At 49.2% G+C, this 20,550-nt stretch overlaps 1 protein-coding gene across 1 annotated transcript in view; it reads left to right on the top strand.

Moving 5' to 3' along the window:
- Positions 1–18,290, top strand: part of Galnt16 (polypeptide N-acetylgalactosaminyltransferase 16) — an 83,878-nt gene extending 65,588 nt beyond the window's left edge. The window contains exons 10-16 of the mRNA XM_042692639.1: positions 92–195; positions 3,519–3,645; positions 5,564–5,656; positions 7,403–7,486; positions 13,044–13,185; positions 13,760–13,885; positions 17,427–18,290. Coding sequence (XP_042548573.1) covers positions 92–195; positions 3,519–3,645; positions 5,564–5,656; positions 7,403–7,486; positions 13,044–13,185; positions 13,760–13,885; positions 17,427–17,564 — 814 coding nt within the window. The 3' untranslated portion in view covers positions 17,565–18,290. The remainder of the gene's footprint in view (positions 1–91; positions 196–3,518; positions 3,646–5,563; positions 5,657–7,402; positions 7,487–13,043; positions 13,186–13,759; positions 13,886–17,426) is intronic.
- Positions 18,291–20,550: the final 2,260 nt, after the last annotated feature.

Here is a 20,550-nt window from a genome sequence, read left to right as displayed (position 1 = left end):
TTGGGGCAAATGGCCTTGGGTCCTGGGACCTTTGTAAGGGGCTTCTGGATCCTTCAGCTCACAGGTATCTCTTCCCTTTCCCTGCCTCTAGGACTCCTGTCATAGCCGGTGGAATCTTCGTGATTGACAAGTCCTGGTTTAACCACTTGGGAAAATATGATGCCCAGATGGACATCTGGGGGGGAGAGAATTTTGGTGAGTTGGGAAATAATGACAGTGAGCACTGCAGCTGCATTTGACAGCCCTGACTGAGCTAGGACTTGACACAAATTAAGTCCTTTAATCCTCACAAGGACTCTCTGAAGTAAGAGCTATGGTCTCCATTTCATTATAAAACAGAACCAGAGAGGTAAAGCAATTTGTCTATAACCACACAGCAAAACAACAAAATATTTAGGTTTTCAAGGGAACACCTATGTGACTAGATGTGTGGAGGAATGTATACACTGAATGTAGACCATAGCTTAACGAAGTGGCTGCTTCCCTAAGTGACAGGGTCCAGTCTGGGTGTAAGATCTGACCCAGTGGGTTCATGTTGTTTGGTCCTCAGTGAGTAGAGCCTTCCTGGGTCCTAGTTTCCTGCAGAGATTGCTCTGGGTAATGCATGAGAGGACAAGTTAAAATTCAGACACAGTGCTGGATACAGGTGGCTTACACCTAGAATCATTGCTGCTCAGGAGGCTGAGATCTGGGGATTGAGATTGGAACCCAGCCCAAGCAGACACATCCAAGAGACTCTTATCTCCAACTAACCAACAAAAAGCCAGAAGTGGAGTTGTGGCTTAGAAGTGGTAGAGTACTAGCCTTGAGCAGAAAAGATAAGCAAGAGTGCACAGCCCAGCTGGGTGCCAATGGTTCACGCCTATAGTCCTAGCTACTCAGGAGACTGAGATCTGAGGATCGTGGTTCAAAGCCAGCCCAGGCAGGAAAGTCTGTGAGACTCTTAGCTCTAATTAACCACTGGAAAACTGGAAGTGATGTTGTGGCTCAAAGTGATGGAGCACTAGCTTTGAATGAAAAAGCTCAGAGACAGTGCCCAAGCCCTGAGTTCAAGCCCCATGACTGACAAAAAAAAAAGTGCAAGACCCTGAGTTCAAGAGCCTCAGTACTGGCGCGTGTGCACACACACACACACACAAATTCAGTGCCAATGACCACCATCACTATGTAGGGGGCTGTTGGAATGTTCTAGACCCAGGAGAATAGGAGCTGCCTGACTTCCCTGAAGCAGCAGGAAGGAAAGCTCAGGGCTAAGCATTGATAGAGCAAACTTGCTTCATGACCCAGCCCTGTGTGAAGGCCACAGAGCACTGCAGACTGGTCACCACACTGCAGCTCCAACATGCATGCATGGGAAGTCAGCAGACAGTTTTTGGTGGTGGTGTTGTTTTGTTTTTTGCACAGTAGAAATCAAGATGTGGTGAAATGGAGGAGAGACTATTAGGTATTGGGCTGGGTCCTGGCGGGGTACGGATGTTGCTCCTGCCTGGGTATTTATAAAGGACCTGCTTACAGTGTGGGCAAGACACAAGGCTAGGGTCAGTACAGGTCTGGGTCAGTACAGGTCGGAAAGGCAGGGCGCTGCAGCTCAACACGTGCAGTGTTCTTATTGACACCCATTTTTGCCACCTCTGCCAAACCTATCAGAGGATAGAAAGAAGCCCACAGGGATAGCTCCCCCTCTAGTGGCCAGAGAGGGCAAAGGGTTGTCCCAAGAGGTCCCCACGAGCAACAGAGGGCACCCTGCAGTCTAAAACTCAAAGTGCTGCTCTTGCTCCTTCAGCCCTTTCCAACATCCTCTCCCATCCTGACCAGATTTCTCAGCAGTGGGTAGGGTCAATGCTGTCTCACCCATTTGACAGGTGGGAAGACTAAGTCCGGAGATGCTGCATCCTAAGGGCTAGTGCAAGGGGTATAGCAGAGTCCCTTCAGTATCCTGTGGGGTTATCAAGTCAAAGTCAGTGTCTGCAAGATGTTAGAAGTAGGGCTTCATCCTCTCTCCCTACTGGGACACCAGATACGCAGAAGGTTGGAGAACAGATCCACACCCCATGCCAGCCAACTGGGGTTCAAGAGACATGGGTCCTTCCCCACTTCTGGAACTAAATCTTGGAAAGTGTTGCCAGGCAAACATTTGGATGTGTGAATTCTGGGAGCTGGGGTGCACCCTGACTCCATTTTGTGTGTGTTGGGCTTACATGACCTTCCTTTGTGTCCTGGGTCTCAGCGCAAAGCAGTGTTGGCAGGTCAGTTTCCTGTCGACTTGGGAAGCAGAGAAGGAGCCAGAGGCTTTTTTCTGACCTTCTTGTTCTTCTACTTTTTATTTATTTATTTATATTTTTTTTGGCTGGGCACTGACAGAGAAATGAGCGGATGATCAAATAGCTCACTTCAAACTGCCTGAGGCCAGGGCTCAGGGCCGGGAAGCTTGAAAGGGGTGGCGTGGAGTAGCTTTGGTGAGGGGTTTTGTTTCTTAGAAGAATTCAGAATGTCTCAGCTTGCTGCAGCTTCACGCACTCACCACTGGGCCCGTTCGGAGCCGCAAGACTCCTGTCGCCGAGTCTTTCATTTTATTCCTTTGTGGAAGGAACAAAGATGTTCAAGCTGAGATGTGCTGTTGTGTCCTTGGAGACAACTCTGGCTCTCACGAGCTGGTGGATGTGGAAACCTTGAGAGTCACCTCAGCAATTCTTTTAAAATATACGCAGTTAGGCTGGCCCCCATTGGCTCATACCTAGAATCCTAGCTACTCAGGAGGCTGAGATCTGAGGATCACCGTTCAAAGCCAGCCTTAGCAGGATAGTCTGTGAGACTCTGACCTCCAGTTAAACCAGCAAAACAATCTGGAAGTAGAGCTGTGACTCAAGTGATAGAGCACTAGCCTTCAGCAAAAAACGCTGAGGTATTACTCTTAGAGGAGGAACACAAAAGTGCAATGTGTCTGTGCCTCTGATCTTATAAAATAATACTTAACAGAAAAAAAAAAACTGAAGGACAGCGGCCAAGTGGAGTTCAAGCCCCAGGACTGGCACCAGTAATAATAATAATAATAATAAAAGCTTATATAACTCAGCCATGACCCTCAGGAGGAACATGGCTCAAGAGGGCCAGAGATGGCCTCTCATGGAGACTACCTGGGTCTCAAGGTAAGCCTGGGGCCACCCAGAGAGATGCCAGTTAGAGCTGGCTGCAGCACTGTGTTCTTCAAGTATGGCCAGGGCCTTGTGAGCACAGGCTGGAAATGATGCTGCACCTTGGTGCAGTCTTCCTTCTCCCCATGGTCTTGGGGTTCCTTCATTAAGGAACAGGGAATTGTGTGTGTGTGTGTGTGTGTGTGTGTGTGAGAGAGAGAGAGAGAGAGAGGCTGTGTAAATTCACCCCTCATAACTTGTGGAGTGAGCATGTGAATGGAGTGGGAGCTGCCTGTTCTATCAGGCCCAAGACCTCTAATCCCAGGGAGCCAGCCCCTCACCAGCCCCTCACCACGGCCACCCTGCTGACGCTGCTGTTTCCTGCAGAGCTGTCCTTTAGGGTGTGGATGTGTGGCGGGAGCTTGGAGATCGTGCCCTGCAGCCGAGTGGGCCATGTCTTCAGGAAGCGGCATCCCTACAACTTCCCAGAGGGCAATGCCCTCACCTACATCAGGTAGGTTTTAGTGTAGAGGATGAACCACCTCCTCCCCCCCCACCCCACACACACACACAGACACTGCCCTCCTGGGCCAATTCATTACCATAGGACTTTGGGGCTTTCAGCCTACTTCTTGGGCCTTGGTTGCCCTATTTGCCCCTTCTAGAATGGACATTCTGGGATTCCAGGTGCTTCCAGAGGTAAAAGGATGAAGCTGGGACTTTGCCACCACATTTATTTTGACTCCCTTTGTCTGTGAGAGTCATGGCAAACTGACCAAATGACCAGCAAAGTGCTGCTCCCCTCTACTCACTGAACCCCAAGCACTGTCATGGCACCAGTGTCCTTGTCTAGACTCATGCAAGTGTCTGTCCATCCGAGACCCAGCCACAGGGAGTACCTAGTCTCACAGCACAACCACCCCATGCCCTGCTGTCTTGATGAGGTGGTGGGGGTTGGTGAGGGATGGTCCTGAGCATCTCTCCTAAGGATGAGGCTCTCCTCATCCATCCGTGGAGCAGGAGCAAGAGCTTCCCATGTCTAGTTTCCAAATGGCCTTTTCTTGTAATTGTTTTTATAATTATAAAAGTTGCTGGGTACCAGATTAAGATTACACTTGTAATCTTAGCTACTAAAGTGGCTGAGATCTGAAGACTGAGGTTAGGAAAGCCCATGAGATTCTTAGCTCCAGTTAACCACCAAAAATTGGAAAGTGGAGCTGTGGCTCAATTGGTAGAGTACTACCCTTGAGCAAAAAAGCTCAGAGTGAGCACCTAGGCTCTGAGTTCAAACCTCAGGACCAGAAAAAAGAAGTCACACAAGTTTACCACAAAAACTCAAATAAGGTGCACGTGCGCACGCATACACACACACACACACACACACACACACACACGCATACATCTACATATATATGTAGATAAATATTCGTATTTATCTTTATATTATTATAGAAAGAAAAGTGGAAGTCCTATTACCCGTTCTTGGTCCACACATTCTGTGTGTCTCACTTGCTTGTCTCTTCAGCACTACTGTTGTTTAACAATAGCTGTTAAATAACATAGCTACTATTTTTTGCCCTTAAAAGAATAGTTTATCCTTCTAGACCTTTACATAGAGTGCCTCCTGCTAGTAGGTGGCTGGTTTGTCACTTCCAGCTTTGTGCACGTTTCTGCATCTGCCGTGTGGTCTGTGTATAGTGACACACCAGTGCAGCATGGGTGTGGGCTTCTGTGTGAATGGGGCCTGCCTGTGACTTCAGTGCCACCTGTCTCCCAACACTGAATCATAGACATCTGAGCCTGCCAACTTATACTAGCCATGGCCTTCTTTTTCTCTTCTCTCCCTCTTCTTCATTTTGTAGAAATGATTCATTATTCTGTCAAAGAACATTTAGGTTACCATTTTGGTAAATCAATATTCTTGTGTTTGTCCTTTTTGCCTACATGTGGGCATTTCAGTGTATAGACTCAAATAGAGAGTCTCATAGATACTTCCCAACTTGATAGATTTGACAGCTAACCCTCACTTGTACTGTGCAGAACTCAAATTTTCTTAAACATAATCATAAAACATATATGCGCACACTTTTATTTTTGTCAGTCATGGGGCTTGAACTCAGGACCTGGGCACTGTCCCTGAGCTCTTTAGCTCAAGGCTAGTGCTTTTTGAGCCACAGCTCCACTTCCAGTTTTCTGGTGGTTAATTGGAGGTAAGAATCTCACAGGCTTTCCTGCCCAAGCTGGCTTTGAAACACAATCCTCAGATCTCAGCCTCCTGAGTAGCTAGGATTAAAGGCATGAGCCACCAGTACCTGGAAAAACATACATGTTAAATCAAAACATATATTTTTAATCCATTACGAATGAGCTCATCTTAATCATAACCCTGGCCCTGCCTGGTGATCTTATTTTGCTCTCTCCTCTCCCTGTAGGAATACGAAGCGGACTGCAGAGGTGTGGATGGATGAATACAAGCAGTACTACTATGAGGCCCGGCCCTCAGCCATCGGGAAGGCCTTTGGCAGGTGGGCCTCAACTTCTTGTTTACACCTCCGCCATGTTAGCACACCCCAGCAAAATACCAAGTAGTGTGCACATCAGGGGAGCCACTCACATTCTTCCTAGAAACTGAGTGTTGTCCCCGACCCTCCCTCACCCTGGGCTCCTCTAGGACTTGGGATGCAGGGATAAACCAAAGCTGGCAATGACAGCACTGCTCTTCCAAAGCTTGCAGGATAAGGGGCATCTGCGGGACTTCTTAGGGAAGGGCTGTGCACAGAAGACATTTGGGGTGTGGTCTCCACCTCCGTTCAAAATTGGAATCTGTCATGAACTGTTCTCAGCACAGTCTAGTTAAGCATTTTCAAAATGCAGATGGGTTGTGAAATCAATTTAGTGAGTCGTGACCAACATTAACAAAGAGGAAGAGAAAAACACTGTCGATTAGATTAGCACAGAACAGAATAGAAAATCAGTGTTGATTGCAGTTAAGGGTAAGTATTGTTTTATGAAAATCTCAGCTGTATGTGTGCTTGTACACATGAGCTTGTACATTTACATGGGGATGCTCCATCACAACGTAAGGTATATTTTACCTCCTACTCAAGATTGTGGTCAGAGAAGTTTGAAAACATGGGGAATGAATCATCTTCCCTCTATTCACTTAGATCTGTTTGTCATTACGTATTTCTTTTAATGGAGAGCTGATGGTAACTGAGCACCTATCTTGAACTAAACACTTCATATTCCCTGAAATTTATTTGATTGCCACCCACTTTAAAGTGAGTAGTCATTTGTATGCCTAGGTTATTATCATAGAAGAAACTAAAGCCCACATATGCAAGAAGTGTCCTCAGCCAGTGGCTATGGGGAAGAAGGTGAGAAGATTGACCTCATGTCCCAGATGGCTCTTCCTTGCTGGGACTCCTGACAGATTTTGTGTGTGTGTGTGTGTGTGTGTGTGTGTGTGTGTGTACTGGTACTAGAGCTTGAGCTTGGGACGTGGATGCTGTCTCTCAACTTTTTCCGCTCAAAGCTGCATTCTATCACTTGAGCACACCTCCACTTTCAGCTTTTTGCTGATTATTTGGAGATAAGAGGTTCATGGACTTTTCTGCCCAGGCTAGTTTTGAACCAGTCCTGAGTAACAAAGATTATAGGTATGAGCTACTAGCTCCTGGCTCTAAAGATATTTAAAGTTTACTCTTGTCCTTATACCCTTCCTCCTAAACTGCAAGGCATCAGCCAAGTGGCAGTGGCTCATGCCTGTAATCCTAGCTACTCAGGATGCTGAGATTGGAGGCTCACTGTTCAAAGCCAGCCGAAGCAGGCAAGTCCCCGTGAGACTCTTATCTCCAATTAACTGGAAAAAAACTGGAAGTGGAGTTATGGCTCCAAGTGGTAGAGCACTAGCCTCGAGCAAAAGAGCTCAGAGACAGCACCCAGGCTCTGAATTCAAGCCCCATGACCAACAACAATAAAAGAAATGCAAGGCGTGTAAGGAAAATTTCCACCCTCTGCAAAAATAAAGACCAAGCTATGGTTTGTGGCCTACAGTTTGTGTGGGGCCTGTGGTCTGGGCTCATCAGAGCAAGATTTGAGGGCGATCCTGGAGACTGGGGTGAGCACTCAGGTTAGAGAATGAATGAGGTGGTAGCTGAGGCTGGACAGGATAGCTCCATGGCAGGTGGTCTTCACCCACCTGAGGGGGCCCACAATGGGGCCTCTGTGTTCTCCTGGGGCTTCTTACCCAAGTTCTATCCCTCCTCCAGTGTGGCCTCACGGATTGAGCAGAGGAAGAAGATGGACTGCAAGTCGTTCCGTTGGTACCTAGAAAACGTCTATCCCGAGCTCACGTGAGTGTAGTCTGGTCACTGACTCTGGCCTGGTTGGGTGCCTTTATCTCCCTTGTGTGGTTTCTTCTAGCTACTGGCAGTTTATTTTTCTGGGAGAATGGATAAGTTATTAGTTATATTGTATTAAATTCTCCCTCCCTTTCTCTCTCTCTCTCTCTGAGAGAGAGAGAGAGAGAGAGAGTGTGTGTGTGTGTGTGTGTGTGTGTGTGTGTGTGTGTGTGTTGGTTCTGGGACTTGAACTCAGAGCCTCCTACTGTAACATAGCTATTTTGCTCAAGGCTGGCTCTCTACCACTTGAGCTAGGTCCATGTCTGGCTTTTTTTTTTTCAGTTGTAGGGTTTGAACTCCAGGCCTAGGCACTGTCCCTAAACTCTTTTTGCTTAAGGCAAGTGTTCCACCACTTTGAGCCACGGTGCCACTTCTGGTTTTCTGGTGATTAACTGGAGATAAGAATCTCTCAGATTTTTCTGCCCTGCCTGGCTTTGAACCAGATCCTCAGATCTCAGCCTCCTGAGTAGCAAAGATTATAGGCATGAGCTACCAGCAGCCAGCTTGTACTGATTTTTTTTGTGTAGTGTATGTACCAATCCTAGGGCTTGAACTCAGGGCCTGGCACTATCCATGAACTTTATCACTTAAGGCTAGGCTCTACCACTTGAGCCACAGCTCCTCTTCCAGTGTTTTTCTTTTTCTCCTTCCTTCCTACCTTCCTTCTTCATTCCTTCCTTCCCTCCTTTCCTCCCTCCCTCTCTCCCTCCCTCCCTCCCCCTTCTCTCTCTCTCTTTCTTTCTTTCTTTCTCTCTCTCTCTCTCTCTCTCTTTCTTCTTTGGGAGTGGTTAATTGAAGGTCTCTCAAGGACTTTCCTGTCCAGGCTAACTTCAAACCACGATCCTCAGATCTCAGCCTGCTGAGTAGCTAGGATTACTAGCATGAGCCATCAGCATCTGACTTGTATTGATTTTTTTTTCTGTCTGTTTAGAAGCTTGAACTCAGGCCCTGGGCCCTGTTGCTGAGCTTTTTGCTCAAAGCTATCACTCTACCACTTTGAACTACAGTGCCCCTTCTGGTTTTCTGGTAGTTAATTCAAGATAAGAGTCTCACAAACTTTCCTGCCTGGGCTTTGAACCATAATCCTCAGATCTCAGCCTCCTGAATAGCTAGGATTAAAGGCGTAAGCCACCAGCACCTGGTTAGTACTACATTTTTAACAGACTGACTCTTGGACCTAGAAATAGATACCTTTCTCTTAAGAAGACAGTGCTGCATGATGCAGAAAGGCTGAGAAACCCTCTCCCCTTGACTCTGCTCTCTCAGAGAGTGAGCAGCAGAGTGCTGTGCAGTGGCTGTGGGAAAGTGAGCAATGACTAAGGCATCCATTCAAACAAATACTACACATCCATCAGGTTACAGTCATGACTGCAGCAACACCCTGAGGAAGAATAATGCAGCATCTGAGTGGCTGGGATGGGCCACCTAAGGTCATTTTTTCCTGTTTCCAAGTCCTTTTCAGTGGTCCATTTCTTCTCCCTGAGATCTTGACTGTGTCCCTTCTCAGAGACACTTTTCCTCATTTGGACACTGTAGTCCCTCCCTAGGACTGAGTTTCTTCCATAGTCCATGTCAGCATCTCATATATATCTTGCCAGTTAACGTGTTGTCATTACTGACACTTCCCCAGGAACTCTGTGAGGACAGAGCCTTTGACCTATCTTGCCCATGGCTTCAGTTTTATGGCACCAGAGCCATAAAATTGGTACTCAGTAAACATTTTTAAAAAGGTCTGTGTGTGTGTGTGTGTGTGTGTGTGTGTGTGTGTGTGTGTGTGTGTGGTATTGGGAGTTTGAATTTAGGATCTTGTGCCTGAGCCATACCGTCAGTCCTGTTTTGCTTTTAGTCTTTCCACTAGGTTCTCATACTATCTTTGCTCAGGCTAACCTTAGAGCACAATTCCCCTATCTCTGCCTCCTGAGTATCTGGGACTACAAGCATGCACCCAGGTTTTTGTTTTTATTGGTCATGGGGCTTGAACTCAGGGCCTGGATGCTGTTCTTCAGTCTTTTTGCTCAGGGCTAGCACTCTATCACTTTGAGCCACAGTGCCACTTCTGGTTTCCTGGTGGTTAATTGGAGATAAGGGTCTCACGGTCTTTCCTGTCCAGGCTGTCTTCAGTCTCAGCCTCCTTAGTAGCTAGGATTATAGGTGTGAGCCACCAGCACCTGGCTCCCGGGTTTAATAAACATTTTTGAGTGAATAAATCATCAGCATGGCTTGATGGTATGAAGTTAGCATTCTCCATCCATAGCTGTCACATTGGGAAGCACTTTACCCCACCATTGCTAGCTTTCTCCCAAGGACCCCAGCATGACTTTCCAGAACATTCCACCCCTCAGAGCATGCATGACTTCCAAGGAAGCAAGTCTTTGCCTTGTGGTTTGTGGGAAGCAGCTACCACAAGGTGATAATCAAGCTCTGGACATAAGCTTGATGATTAATCTCTGTAACATAACCCAAAGTCTCCAATACAGTGTGCCTGGAAAGTAATGAGACCAAACTGATTCTGTGAACCATTTCCAAGCAAGTCCAGAAAAACTCGAACAACAGCAGCATCCTTGCAGGAAAGCTGGCAGCCTGGACAGTCCCAGTGCCCTGGACAATAGCTCTTCAGGGAACATTAATTTATAAAAAGGTAATAAGTAATTTCCCGAAGTGACTATAAGGGACTCTGAGAGGGTGAGGACAAGAGAACAACCATTTCTTTACATTCTGTCAGGATTCATCCAACCCCAGGAAGATGCCATTCAACGCCGGCCTAGGGGTAGGAGCTAGGAAGACTGTTGCAGGTGCTAGGGATACTAGAAATATGTCCTTTTCCATGTTCCAGTCCCCCCACTTCACTGACCCCATTTGTGAGGGGGCTGGTCAGAGTAGACATTGTATATTTATCACAATAATTCCAAGCAGGTGGCAGGAAACATTCTTCTAACTCAGCCAATCTGTTAAGACAGTTTCCTAGTAGATAGAAGTAAAGCATCCTGGGAAAGGGCATAGATCGCTGTGAAGGCAGTTTAGGTCTAATATCAGCCTTTTTAGGGGAGAGCCACAGAGAGAGACAAATGCAGGTGTAATGCAAACAGAAAAGCTCAGGCAGCGCTGCCAGGCAGTTGGGGAAGGTGACCAGGACTGCCATCTTGGCTGCACAGGACTGTGACCACAGAAGCAGTGCATCTGCTCTTCACTAGCCCCAGTCCTCCCAGGTTCCTCCAGCAAGCATCACTGGGCAGTCACACATGGACAGCACCCCCTGACTTCTGCCTGCTGCTCAGCAGGCACACCTCCCTCAACCACAGGGAATGGGGAGAATACAGGAGGGTCAGGCACAACCTAGACTTCTTGCAGCATTCCCCTGAGCACAGGTCTCAAGGAGGGCCCAGCAGGCATCTTGTCTCCACAGAGAGAGACAGAAGACATTGTCCCTGAACAAGGCAGAAAGAGTAGCGTGGCTATCCCCAACATCCTGGAATCTAACAGGAATTGTAAACTCAAATCCTTTCATTGGACAGACAAGTAATGTAAGAGTCAAGTGGTAGGGACTGGGGAGGTGGCTCAGTGGTAGAGCGCTTGCCTTGCATGCCTGAGGCCCTGGGTTTGATTCCTCAGCACCACAAAAGCAAAAAGAAAAAAAAAGCTGGAAGTGGCGCTGTGGCTCAAGAGGTAGAGCACTAGCCTTGAGCTGAAGAGCTGAGGGACAGCGCCCAGAGTTCAGGCCCCACGACCGGACCCCCCCCCCCCCCCAAAAAAAGAGTCAAGTGGTAGGATGAAGCAATAGGGAGTGGTGGGAACTGTGGAAAACTGGGATGCAAAGGTCTTACCCGGTGTAAGAGTGATTCTATTTTAGGGCTGGGAATGTGGCCCTGGGTTCAGCTCCTCAGTACCACATAACAGAAGAAACCGGAAGTGGTTCTGTGGCTCAGGCGGTAGAGTGCTACCCTTGAGCAAAAGAAGATCAGGGACCGACAGGCCCTGAGTTCAAGCCCCACAACTGGCAAAAAAAAAAAAAAAGTGATTCTTAGACAATTTGCCCCATGAAAGTTAGAATGTGTTTGTGACTTTAACTAAGCATCACTATCCCATAATACTATGAAATTTGGGGAATTATGTATCCACTTAATCACAATAAAGAATTTGAAAAAAAAAAAAAAGTGATTCTTTAGCACAAGCCAGATTCTCACTCGCTTGGTTCATCACTCCCTGGGAGGTCCAGAATCCAGAATCTTCGGAACTAGGAGAACACCTGCTAGAGCTGCAAATGTCACACTTCACCTTGTTACAAAATGCTTTAATAGAGCTGGGAAGGTGGCTCAGTGGTAGAGGCTTGCCTAGCATGCATGAGGCCCTGGGTTCGATTCCTCAGCACCACATAAGCAGAAAAAGCTGGAAGTGGTGCTGTGGCTCAAGTGGTAGAGTGCTAGCCTTGAGCTGAAGCGTTGAGGGACAGCGCCCAGGCCTAGAGTTCAGGCCACACCACTGACAAAAAAGAAAAAAGAAAATGCTTTCATAATATCATATTAAACATGTCTGCCTGGGTGCTGGTAGCTCATACCTATAGTCCTAGTTACTTGGGAAGCTGAGATCTGAGGATCCCACAGTTTGAAGCTAGCCTGGGGCAAGAAAGTCCATGAGACTCTTATCTCCAATAAATTACAAAAAAAAAAAAAAAAGCCAGAAGTGGAGCTGTGGCTCAACTGGTAGAACCCTAGCCTTAACCAAAAGAAGCCCAGGCCTCAAGTTCAAGCACCAGGACTGGCAAAATAATAATAATGATTCATAATAATAATAATAATAAACATGTCAGTGTAACTTATATCGTGAACATATTTCCATGTTACTACCAGATATTCTTTTTTTTTTCCGGTTGTGGGGCCTGAACTCTGGGCCTGGGCGCTGTCCCTCAGCTCTTTGAGCCACTGTCCCTCAGCTCTTTGAGCCACTTTGAGCCACAGCACCACTTCCAGCTTTTTCTGCTTATGTGGTGCTGAGGAATCGAACCCAGGGCCTCATGCATGCAAGGCAAGCGCTCTACCACTGAGCCACCTTCCCAGCCCCACCAGATATTCTTTCACAGTCCTTTGACTACAAATATCAGTTACTTTCTCAGCTCTTCATTTCTTTAGTCGTTAGTGAAACTAGTCACCTTTTTGTATTTGTGTATTTTCAGTTTGTTCCTCCCAAGAGCAACCCCTTCCTTGTCATTTTGAGGATGGGTGTTGAGTCCACCTTTGGCCACAGCCTCTCCTAGGCTGTAGACCCTTGTGTTTCCAGCCTCAGTCTCTCCCAAGGCTCCTCTGTGACTTGGGCCTAGCCTCCGGGGTAGTTTTTACACTTCAGAAGAACTTGCTGTGGACTGAGGTCATTCTCCTCTTGTCTTTCCCTCCTCTCCCTCCCTGCCAGCGAGCTGTACAGGTCTCAGAGATTTTGGTGACTAGATGCTGTCCTCTGGCAGAAGGGGTAGGTAATCAGAAGGGCAGGGAGCCAGCCTGACCGCTACCTTTTCTCTCAGTGTCCCCGTGAAAGAGGTTCTTCCTGGCATCATTAAGCAGGGGGTAAACTGCTTGGAATCCCAGGGCCAGGACACCACAGGCGACTTCTTGCTGGGAATGGGGATCTGCAGAGGATCTGCCAAGAGTCCCCCACCTGCCCAGGTAAGTTGCTTGGGGCCTCTGGGAGGCTCCATAGAGGCAGAGTTGCCTGGGCAATGGTCAGAGACCATTCTTATCCTCTATCCACACCCTCCACAAAGCCTCCTCCCTAGGGGCCCACAGTCTCCAGGTACACGCCCATCCCCCTCTCGGCCCTCTGTGCCACCCATTTCTTCCTTCCCCTTCTAGCAGGAGCCATGGGGCCTGGACAGCTCCCAGTTCTCTGCTGGGGTGCAGCTGTGGTTGTGCAGACAGATCAGAGACCTCTAGGACTCTGTGCATATGAGTATCACACGTTGACACTGGAGCAGACCCTGTCCTGCATCCTGACATTTTCCCCTGTCCTCAGAATACCTTGGTACCTCCTCGGCAACCCTCTGACAGGCTTCCACTGAGCTTCTCCATCGTAATAGCTGATTCTGGAAACTTGCAAACATACAGAAGAATGGAAAGAACTCTGCAGTAAATACCATCTACCTGCCCACAACGTCTACAATTGTTTGTAGAAGATTCTATAGAAATACACTATTTGCTTTGCCACCAATCTACCCATCTGTCCTTATTTTTTGTCTCACAGGCATGGCTGTTCAGCGACCACCTCATCCAGCAGCAGGGGAAGTGCCTGGCAGCCACCTCCACTTTAATGTCCTCCCCGGGGTCCCTGGTCACACTGCAGGTGTGCAACCCCAGAGAAGGCAAGCAGGTAAACCTCCCCCCTCCCACCCCACAGACAGCAGCCCTGGGAGGAGGGGGATGTGGTGGTGTGCCAGGTGCTAGTGGGGGTGTGCTAGCTTGATGAGCTCTCCAGAGTGAGGGTCTGTGGAGCCTAGAGGAGCATAAGGAAATCAATTCCTCCTGGAGGAGTTATACCTAGATCATTACCCACTCTCCCAGCCCCTGAATGAGGCAGTGCTACAACAAACCCCATCTTACAGGTAAGATTCACAGAGCACAGGCTGTCAGATCACATATATCCGGGAGGGGTAGAGCTGGGGTTTAAACCTGAGTCAGAGTGTCCTAAGCCCGTAGTCTTAAACCAACACAGAGCAGATGTCCAATAAATATTGCTCTGTGTGTGTGTCTGTGTGTGTGTGTGTGTGTGTGTGTGTGTGCGCACACGCGCGCGCTGGTACTGGAGTTTGAATTCAGGGTCTAATCCTTAGTTTCTTTCAAAAGCACGAGACTAGCACTCTCCCATTGAACGCCTTCAGTTCTGGCTTTCTAGTGGTGAATTGGAGACAAGAGTCTCATGGACTTTCCTGCCCTGGCTGGCTCCAAACCTCCATCCTCCTGAGTAGCGAGGATTACAATGGTGAGCCACCAGCTCAAGAAGTTATTTCTTGAGTGCTGCTTGGCTGGAGAAACTGAGGCACAGAGGCACTGAATTCCAGGCTGGTATAACCAGCCTCCAGCTCATTCATCTACCAATCACAGTATACCCAGGAGTCCTGCCCATGAAGTGGGGAACTGGAGCTCAGAGAGATGAAGTCCCTTGCTCAGGGCACAAAGCAACTGGTGACAGAAGCTAGGTGTCTGGAGTCAACCAGTCCCCTTCTCTATTGCTCCCCTTGGGGGCTCCCCACTCCCTGGGGAGTAGGACACAAGGCAGAGGCAAAGGCTGCTCCAGGCCTTCCCCTGACTACCATGCCAGGCAGCCGGCAGGTCAGTGCGGGGCTGAGGAGGGGCCTGGCTCTCACATTCAACCTGCAGGGCTTTCCCCCAGCCTACTTCTGTTGCTTGGATCAGCTCCTTCTTTAGGGATGACTGGAAGTTTGCTATTCCATTCTGGAAAAGCAGCCAGCTCCTCTCCTTTCAGCTGTGACTGTGCCCATGCGCATATGTGTGTGCATGCATGCACCTAATGAACGAAAGAGCTCTATGGCCTGACACTTCTGTAATGCTCTGTGACAGGATACATCTCCTGCTTTCTGCCCAGGGCTGAGTCCCTCTGCTCTTCAATAGGGCTGGTGCAGCCTGCCTGCACCTGGCAAAGCCTTGAGCCTACACCTGCCCTCTCTATGTTGAGGACAGAACTGGGGGTGTCCACTGGGGCAGCCTCCATTCACATGCTTCCCTAGGGCTGAGACCTCCATTTTCCCCTTTGTGTTGACCTGACTGCAGGGCTGTAGAGCTCTCCCTAGCCCCATTCATTCTGCTCCTGCAGGTCCTGCCAGGTTTCCTGGGCACGCTAGGGACCAGAACAGGATAAGCCCCTCTTCTACCACCAAAGCCTTCTGGAAATTCAGGCTTCCTGTGTTGAGTTCCATATTGGCCCTGATTCCAAGGCCTGATTGAGTTTCATGTATAAAGAGGCAGGAGGAGTCAGCAGGGCCAAGCTGAGCACCCTTTTCTCCTCTTGTATAGTGAAAGGCTCCCTCCATTGCCTTCCTAGAAGGAATCTGCAAACCCTGACATGCCGTGATAGGTTTGCAGCCAGTAGAGTCAGGCCCTAAGACTGCCTGGGAGAACTGGTCGGGAGTGAGAATCCTGTTCATCACACACCAAACTCTCACCTAGACATACAGTGTGCAGGGACTCCTGGGGAGAAGATGGCTGGAGGTTTAGCTAATGTGAGCATCTAAAAGAACAGGAAGCCATAGTTGCAGGGGGAGGTAGGGGGACACAGGGTCCTGTCCACCCACTACTCCTGACTGTGAAGCCAAGGGAGGCTGGTCTCAGCCTGGGTTCCATTTCCTAAGATTCTGCAGCTCCCTTCTTCCACCCTCCCCACCCCATACCCCCTCAGCAGCCCTGGGCCAGCACCTTTGGCTGGGTGCAGCTCATCTCTTCTAGGTAAGAACACAGATCCCACCAATGGGGGAGCTTGCTGGACTCCCTGCTTCTTCTGGAAGGCAAGGTGGACAATAGAACGAGGGACCATGGTTGCATGGAGAGACACCAAAAATAGCCTCTCGTTGGCCAGTCTTCCCCTGAGCTTTGAAACCTGGGTCTCGGCCTCTCATCCCTTCTTCATGATCCAAACAACACACAACCCTCCATGTAGGCCCTTGTAAAAATGTTCTGTACGAAAACGTTCCACCTTGTCCACTTGAGGGAAGAGGGTGCTGAGAGGTGAAAGTACTGACCCAGGAGTCCTTTTATTGCCTCTGAGAGGAGAACTCGAGCCCTCGGTGGCTAGGTCCGTTAGAGGGTAGATATTACCAGCCTCATGGCTTTTGGAAACACAGGACTACAAGAAGAACTCTTGCTCACTGAGGCTAGATATTCACCTTGAACAGAACTCCTAAACTGAGCTCCTCAGCTCAGCCCACAGGGAGCTGGTAGGGAAATACTCAGAGGACAAAAAATTAAGACCAGACAGGGAGTGTGGTGAACTGGAGAGGAAGAGCCCATTTAAAGCAAATAGCAGGCAAATCCCCCGCCCAGCAAATGACATCACGTGAGCAACTGGCACCCCAGTCCAGAAAGGGACCTGAGTTAGAAAGGCAGATGTGTAGGTGATCACTAAGGGAAATTTCCAATAAACACCATACCGCTCAAACAAAATACATCTTTGAGTTGGATTCATCCCATGAGCATCTGTGTTGCCTCCTCTAGAACTTGGTGCCAAACTACAGAAACAAACCCTGCTGGGAGGGAACGTGCCTGGAGCTTATGTGTGGCCCTTTATATAAGGGATGCAGGCTGCTCTCCATGAGAAATATGTGTCCTAGATTTATACAGGGCTGGGTACACAGGTGAAATGAGATACAAACTAACTTCCTCCCTCCCTCCATCCCTCCCTTCTTCCCTCCCTCTCTTCCTATCCCCCTATCTTCCTTCTTTCTTCCCTCCCTCCCTTCCTCCCCCCTCCTTCCTTTCTTCCTTTTGTTGGTGCCAGTAGTGGGGCTTGAACTGAGGACCTGAGCACTATCCCTTAGCTTTTTCACTTACACTCTTTACCACTTGAGCTACAGCTCCACTTCCGGCTTTGTTGCCAGTTATGTGGAGAAATGGACTTTGCTTTCCAGGCTTCAAACTCCCAATCCTCTGATCTCAGACTCTCAAATATTTAGGATTACAAGTGTGAGCTACTGTCACCCAGCTCCAAACTTATTCTTGCGATGCTGGGAATAGAACTTGCAGCCTTGTGCATACCACTAAGCCACAGAAGTGCATTTCTTTTTCTTTTCTTTTTTTTTTCTTTAACCGCGTGGTCTTTATTTCAGTGCTGGTGTGCATTTCTTTTTATAAAGAAAAAAAAAAACATTTTCTCCTTCCTTTCCCCTCTCCCTTCCTCTTAGAAATGGAGGAGAAAAGGATCTTTCATCCAGCATTCCGTCAGTGGCCTCTGCCTGGAGACGAAGCCCGCCCAGCTGGTGACCAGCAAGTGTCAGGCTGACGCCCAGGCCCAGCAGTGGCAGCTGCTGCCACATACATGATGGCAGCCCCTTGCCTCCTGGACCTTTTGCATGAGACATGGGGACTGGAAGGGGTTAGGGAGGGGGAGTGTCAAGCAGGCTGTTTCCATCTCCTTACATTTCTGCCAGATCATCAGCAAACACCCCTGCCACGACACATTTCTCCAAAGCTACTTATGGGGAGGCGGTGGTGGGGGTGGGGGCATACCCAATGTCCACTGTACCACCCAGGCTCTGCCCTGGGAGAGGAGATGGCCAGGTTGCAGACTGTTGCTGGGCAGACACTGGGCAGGTGCCCCTGGCCCTTTGTCCTCTCCCTTAGTTCTTCGTGGGGCCTGGCAGCGATGTATGGGCCCTCCCTTGCTGCCCATGGGAGCAAGGACATAAGTCCACACAGGAGTCACTTGTCCCCATGCCCACGGGGATAGCACAAGAGGAGAAAGTGGCCACATGTGTGAAGCGGCTGAAGGCTGGGGCAGGTGAACAGGAAGATGGCGAGAAAGCTCAGGGTCTGTCTGAGAGATGCCAGGCTTGGGTGTGTGTGGGGGGGAGGTAGGATCCTGGGAGCAAAGGATGAGGATTTTGCAGAACATGGATGGAGGAGCAGCAGCAAAGCACCAAAAGAACAAGATCTCTTTCCAGGACATTGTCGCACCCACCACACTCTGCCACCCCAGAGCTGGAGCCCATGTGTGCCTCTGGTCCCAACCCAGGGATAGCCACAGTCCTAGCAGAAGGCTTCAGAAAGAGCTGGGACTCTTTTTTTTTTTTTTTTTTTTTTTTATCAGACACCATTTCTTCTCCTCCCCCCCCCCCCCCGCCTCTCTTTTTTTTTTTTTGGTCCATCATGGGGCTTGAACTCTGGGCCTGGGTGCTGTCCCTCAGCTCTTCAGCTCAAGGCAAGCACTCTAATACTTGAGCCACAGCTCTACTTCCAGTTTTCTGGTGGTATTGGAGATAATAAGAGTCTTGCAGACTTTCCTGCCCAGCCTGTCTTTGAGCTGCAGTCCTCAGATCTCAGCCTCCTGAGTAGTTAGGATTACAGGCATGAGCCACCAGCACCTGGCATAAACTTCACTTCTATTTGGCCATGTGTCAGGCTGAGACCTCTCTCTTGGACCTTAATAGCCAGCTGATACTCTATTTTACCTGCCTGGCTTTGGATCCCCAGTTTCTCAAAGGTTCTTGCCTCTGTAAATAGACTGTCATAGGGCGGAAGGACCTCCTATCTTGAGCATGAACTGTCACTAGAGATTAAGTCACACAGACCAAGCCTCACCCTGGGTCTCTTCCTCAGGCTTCCCAATGACCAGCTCCAGCAGTGTGCTAGGAGACTGGCTGCTGGCTCCATGTGGCATAGACCAAGTTTCCTCTCCCAGCCACCAAGAACATGGCTGCCACACCTCCCCAGAGCCTTATCTGGAATCCTTCTGCTATTCCCTCATGGCTCTCCCCACTGCCACTGGCTTCAGTAGTGTGATCTTGGACAAAAGACTTTTTGTACCAGGTCCTAAGGGGTCTTTCTCCCCAAAGCAAGCAGGGTGGATACTCCTACCTGGTCTATGAAAAACTATAACTTCATAGAGGAAGTTCACAGATGCCAGAAGGTCTAAGACTCCCAAAATATTGCAGTCCACTTTTCTGCTTCATGGATTCCTGTTTCTTAAAACCATCCCTGATATGTGAAGGGTCTGAACCTTTGCTTTCTATTGGATCGGGGCCACCATTAGCTGACTGCTGCCCCCCAATTCCCTTCCCTGCTGTGCCCAAGCCACCATCCCCCTGTTCCCTCCACCTGGCCCATGGGGTTGGAAGCCAAGTGTCTGTGGTCCACAGCACCTGCTCTGGAAGGTTTCCTCAAACCTCTGGCTCTCACCAGCATCCTCTCTGCAATGCTTCTGCACCTGGGTACATGTGCACCCCTGCACTCAGCGCAGGGCCCTTTGCCTCCCTGACCATGTTTCTCGCATCCTCGGTGGTGATGTTATATCCACCACCATTTGCAGACCTCACCTTGGATCCTGTGTCCATCTGAGAAGCCTCCTGCTGCAGCCTAGGACAGAGCTGAAGCCAGGATGAAGGCTTTTCTCTGGAGGCCTGGGTTTGCTCCAGTGTGGACCTTCAGGCTGGGAGCCTGGACTTGTCTGGTGGTGATGAATGTAAGGGCTGCTGCTCAGAGGGCCTTTGAGAGAGTCTCCCCCAGAGCCTGTGATCAGATCAGGCTCTGCACATGTCAACTGTGGGACTCCGTTCATTCCTCCGTATGCTTTTCCTCTTCTTGACCAAAGCATGTGCCACTAGCTGTCCTTGAGGACGCTGTCTTTATGAAACACACCTGGAATAAAACCACTTCTTACATGTCCATGTGTACCAGTGCCTGCTTTTGACTTCAGTACAACTTCCCCTACCTGGAGGACCCAGGCCTCTGGTCTGTAAAAGTGAACTGAGCATGCTCCAGAACCCTCTCCTGCAGCTGGCAGCTGGATGCTTAGGGGGTGGGGAGGAGCCAGCAAACAGCCCTGACAGTAGGACAGTCTGGAACCAGTGCCAGACTGAGCCCAGGCTCCTCCTTATTTCATCACTCACAGGACTCTACTGGCTCTTAGAAATGGAAATCCAGGGGTTGGGAAGGTGGCTCAGTGGTAGAGCGCTTGCCTTGCATGCATGAGGCTCTGGGTTCGATTCCTCAGCACCACATAAGCAAAAAGAAAAAAGCCAGAAGTGGCGCTGTGGCTCAAGTGGTAGAGTGCCAGCCTTGAGCTGAAGAGCTGAGGGACAACACCCAGGCCCAGAGTTCAGGCCCCACGACCAGACCCAAAAAAAAAAAAGAAATGGAAATCCAATCCGGGTGCTGGCAGCTCACACCTGTAATCCTAGCTACTCAGGAAGCTGAGGTCTCAGGATCATGGTTCAAAGCCAGCCCAAGCAGGAAAGTCCATGAGACTCTTATCTCCACTAAACTACTGAAAAAAATGCAGAAGTAGAGCTGTGGCTCAAATGGTAGAGT

Source organism: Dipodomys spectabilis, unplaced genomic scaffold (genome assembly GCF_019054845.1).
Source record: "Dipodomys spectabilis isolate Male_0828 unplaced genomic scaffold, ASM1905484v1 ptg000157l, whole genome shotgun sequence".
In the NCBI taxonomy this organism is placed as follows: Eukaryota; Metazoa; Chordata; class Mammalia; order Rodentia; family Heteromyidae; genus Dipodomys; species Dipodomys spectabilis.
This window is presented reverse-complemented; position numbering and strand designations above follow the sequence as displayed.